The sequence below is a fragment of the Myzus persicae genome, unplaced genomic scaffold (genome assembly GCF_001856785.1).
Source record: "Myzus persicae strain clone G006 unplaced genomic scaffold, MPER_G0061.0, whole genome shotgun sequence".
Taxonomy (NCBI): Eukaryota; Metazoa; Arthropoda; class Insecta; order Hemiptera; family Aphididae; genus Myzus; species Myzus persicae.
Genome location: NW_019104354.1, coordinates 61,528 through 66,575, shown reverse-complemented (window position 1 = coordinate 66,575; position 5,048 = coordinate 61,528). Strand labels below are relative to the sequence as shown.

At 27.5% G+C, this 5,048-nt stretch overlaps 1 protein-coding gene across 1 annotated transcript in view; it reads left to right on the top strand.

The window, feature by feature from the left end:
• Positions 1–4,351: 4,351 nt before the first annotated feature.
• LOC111041436 (zinc finger MYM-type protein 1-like) overlaps positions 4,352–5,048 on the top strand; it is a 4,078-nt gene continuing 3,381 nt past the window's right edge. Inside the window, exon 1 of the mRNA XM_022325708.1 lies at positions 4,352–4,362. Coding sequence (XP_022181400.1) covers positions 4,352–4,362 — 11 coding nt within the window. The remainder of the gene's footprint in view (positions 4,363–5,048) is intronic.

The following is a 5,048-nucleotide window of genomic DNA, read 5'->3' as shown; positions in this document are numbered from 1 at the left end:
CCTATAGAATCTGTATATTTTATGATACCTATTCTGAACTAACTACCTATTACCTAGTTTGTCATATTGATAATTGATATACAATGCTAGGCATTAATGGGTTAAAAATTATGTTAAGTAGGTATCTAACTCTTTACTTTTCTTTAAATTAACATAACTTAATTTTTGTTATATCAACTTATTTTAACGATCTAAAAAAAATGTTAACTTGCCCACCCTTGTTAATATATTTATTATTTGCTTGCTCTAAGTTTAATGATATACAATTTGTAAGTTATAAGTTATAACATTAATTTGATCAAATAGTTTAGTTAATAGCATAATCTTTTTCTAGAATTCTGGATTAAAGATCTACCTACAGAGTATCTCAAAAGGAAGAGTTTTATTGGCTACATATAAGGATTCTGGATTACTTGATAACTCTGGTAGAAGAAAACTGTGTAATAAAATAGTTCGTAAGGAGCTTCAAGAGAACCCCGAAATAAATATTAATTCACAAAAGTTATTGTCATTATCTGAGGAAATAACTCAAATTTTTCCATAGGAACACATCAGTACCTATTTTATACCTTACATTAATTATGGTAAATTAGTTACATTAACATCTTAGTAGTTGAAATCAGACTTTTGGTATTTATAATTTTAATAATTTTTAATTATAGGGGCAAATATTAAAAAGGCAGCCAAGGGTAAACTTTTAGATTGTTTCAATAATCGAAAAAGAGAATACAAAAAAGCAGGAATCATTACTTCTACACCAAGACTTTCTCCTTCAATTGAATGTAACATAGACACATTGTTATCCTCAAACCAAGAAGACGATACAGAAATTGGTATAACTAAAATATTTAAATTTAACTTTTTATTTAGATTTATATTTAAATTGTGGATTAACATTTTTATTTATATATTATTTGTAATAGTTAATAATTGTAGTAAAAATAATTTTTTAGTTGAAGCTCAATTAATTTGGCTTCACAATTCGTCTGATCCGTGGGATATGGTTCAAAAATATTGGACTATTACTAGACAAAAACGTTTAAGAAGTGTATTGGACCCAAATTCAAAAGATTTGATGTCAATTTCAGATTACATGAAATAGTTTCCAGCTCTTAAAAAGCCTGCTGGTTATAATCTTGAAAGTTAAGTTAAAACTTATATTGCATAATTTGCTTGGTTAGGTATTCAAAATTTTGATTTATAGATTTTTTTTCCAGTTAATTCAATATTTTAATTTCTTATATCCAAACAAGCAAAACAACCTTGTAGAAAACTTTCCGTTGCATAAAAGTAAAATACTTGAACTTGGAAGAATCCAGTCTAATAATTTGAAAGATAAATCTTTGAAGAGTATTATAGATGAATACTTTAACTTAACACCAGGTATGAGTGAATTGAGATTTTTTAAGCAGGTACAAATGTAAAGACATTTTTATTTGATTATTATTCCAGAAAATGATAAAGCATCATCTTTGGCTGCATTTTTGATATTATTTTTCTTATTTTCTCCAATTTCAACAAAAAGGAAGAGAGGAAAAACTGCATGGAGGCCTTCTAAGATTGAAATGAAAGATTGGTTCATCACACACATAAAGTCCCATACCGAACTCCAAGATACAGTGACTAGGAGAAAAGAAAAATATGCTCAACTAGGAACTACTTTACAGCCTCTAATAATTATTGTTGGACCAAATTGCAACAACATTTCGCAGTATTTCATTCTGGTAGATGACACTTTTTATGTTTTAAATTCTATTTTATCTTCAGTAGATTGTTGTTTCAAAATAATTCATTCTTTAAATCTGCAGTACCCTGTCGAAAGTTTACCAATCTAGTCATTTATTCAAAAAGTTTTTTATAAAATTAAAACTCCTTGGGACACAGAGTATGTGTGTGTAAATTCCTTGTTAAGTGATTTGGGAATTTAAACATTTATCAAGTGATAATTTTCTTAAAAGTTAGTTTATATTTAATTTCATATTTTCTTGAATACATAAGGTTTATGTATTTTTATTTATAATAATTTAAAATGAATTACAGTTAAAAAGTTACTAACATATTTTGACCTTAAGTACTTGATAGGTTATTTTTAATTGTATTTAGTACCTATATACTTAATTCAATTTTAACATGCCTACTTGTTTTGTTTGTAAAAAATGGCTTTTAAGCATACAGTTATTAAGTAAGCATTTTACAATATGTCATCTGGACTATGATTTTTTTGAATATACTTGTTCCAAAAATGACTGCAATAGAACTTTTCACCTTATTAATTCGTTTAAATAAAACATCTAGCCATTCATAAACATTATAACCAGTGTTTAAAAGTGAAATCACCAAGAATTCCTTTTGGTGATAATTGTAGTTCTTCAGTTAAAAACAACTGTGGCTCTAGTACACTTAATTTATGTAGTAATAATGGTATAGAAACATCTTATAAATATTTTGAAAAAGACACCAGTGGAAATAATTGTTATATACGAGAAGATTATGTTAGCTCATTTTTATCAAAATTGTATTCAAATCCTCAGGTTCCAAGAAATGTTCAAACCATTGTAGATGATTTGTCACTAATTTTTGATGGTATGAATCATACTGTAAGAAGTAGTGTATCTACTATTGGATGGTAATATTTCAAATGAATGTTTTGATCATTTTAACTCAATATAAGAAGTTGTAAAACATCCATTTAATGATTTAAATACAGAATACAAACGGTTTAAATACTATACTAAACTTGGTACTTACACTCCACCTCAAGAGTATGTTGTTAGAGAACAAATAAATGAAAAGACAAAATAATAGTTTTGCTTTGGTTCCAGTTAATTGCACCCAGCAATTCATCCCAAGAAGACATGTATTTTATAATTTTTTTAAAATGAAAAATGTTTTATCTGAAACTTTACTTTATTTCAATAAATGTAAACTTTACAACTCAGCTTTAATGAACTTTACACAGGGAAGTGTTGGCTCAAAAAACAAAATGACCATAGATCCCAAATAGTCCTGCCAATTTTTCTCTTTTTTGATGACTATGAAGTTGGAAACCCTTTAGGTAGTCATTCTGGAATCCATAAACTTGGTGCTGTGTATGTTTCTATCCCATGTTTACCACCTCACCTTCAATCTTCTCTAAATACAATTTTTTTAAAATTATTGTTTCATTCGTCAGACCGACAGAAATTTGGCAATAACATTATTTTTAAACCAGTCATTAAAGAGTTGAATTTCTTAAGAGAGACTGGAATTGATATTGATACTAATGATTTCAATGGAAATATTAAGTTTGAGTTGGGCCTCATAATAGGGGATAATTTAGGAATCCATAGCATAACTGGGTTTGTTGAGCGTTTCTCAGCAACCCATGTGTGTCATATGTGTAAGATAGAGAAAAGAGAAATGAAAAAGCAGTGTTATGCTGATGAAAATCTATTAAGAAATTTAGAACAGTATCATCTTGATGTTATTGAGGGAATGTTTCTGATAGTGGTGTGAAAGAAGCTTGTGCATGGCGTGATGTCTTAGGCTTCAGTGTGTTAGATCAAGTAGGCGTAGATATTATGCATGACTTATTGGAAGGGGTCTGTAAATATGACTTATCATTTTTATTACTATACTATATACAAGATTTAAAACTTTTTTCCTTACAAGTTTTAAATGAAGGATTGCTATGTTTTGATTATGGCCCTGATAAAGGCAGTAAACCTTGCATTTCGCATATTGAACATCTAAAAAAAAATATTTTGGTATGATAAATAAAATATATTTCCGTAATTACGAATTAATTATATTTCAATGTTTTAAACTAAATACTAGAATATTTGATGAACATTGTCATTCATTAAAAGTAGAAAAAGAAATCAATGACAGTATTTTTATTTATTATAATGATTTGGCGTCCTACACTTCAAATGATATCTATACAATGCCTAATGGCAATAGATATATCACTGTTAGAGGTTAAATAATTATATCTTAGTATATACTTAGGTACTTTAGGTACTTTTTACTAATTTAAAGTTATAACTTTTAAGTAGAACTTCATAAATTTTTATAATCTCCGCATTCCATGTATGTATAATTTGCAAGTAACATAAAGCACTTATTATACCTATGTACAGCATTGTATTTATATTGTTATTTAATTAAAGTTAGGAACCTATACTTTATATAAAGTTGTAATGCATTTGACTGATTTAAACATTTATATTAAATGATATATTTTTATGCCGGGTTGCATGAAACCGAACTTTAAATTTATTTAATGAACAGTTTTAACGAGCCGTTAAATCGTTTTACAGAATCGTTTGGGTTGCACAAATCGTACAATAAAAATGTATTGGTATTAAACATGATACCGAGGTTAGTGTCGAAATTTTAGTTTATCACAGAAAAAGTGATAAAATCCTATGATCTAGATACTGTATCAAGAGCTGTTTGAACTTTTATTTTGAATATGTATAATAACAATAATTGCTAAATTCTACAAATTGTGAATTTGTAGTCTACTAGTCTGTACTTAATCTTTCTTCGGCGTTTTCGGTTCTATTGTTTTGTACACATTTTATAAGTTTAGTGTTTTTTTAGCAATTGTAATTACCTAAATCTTATTATTCAAAAAATGTCTGAACATAATATAAATGAGAGTCAGTTAAAACAGAAACGTATGAGAGGAAAAAACTTTACTGAAAGGGAAAAAGAGCTATTAATTGACTTGATATTGCCTTTTAAGCCAATTATTGAAAATTAATGAACTGAGATCGAAGACGACAAATCGCTAGTGATACACGTTTTATTGTTCTACAAATGGTCGATTTATGTACGTGCACATGATCTCCAATGACAGCCTAATGAATTATTCCAAAATATTTATAAACAAATTCCTACCTAATATAATATCAACTATCAAGTAGTACACCACGATCGTGTGCAAAAAATATTAAATTTTATATTGTTAGCTTAAATTAAAAATATAATATAATATACGTTTAAAAAATATTTATTCAACCATTTGCATGTGGTCGTGAGTAATATTGTAGTCTGGGGAT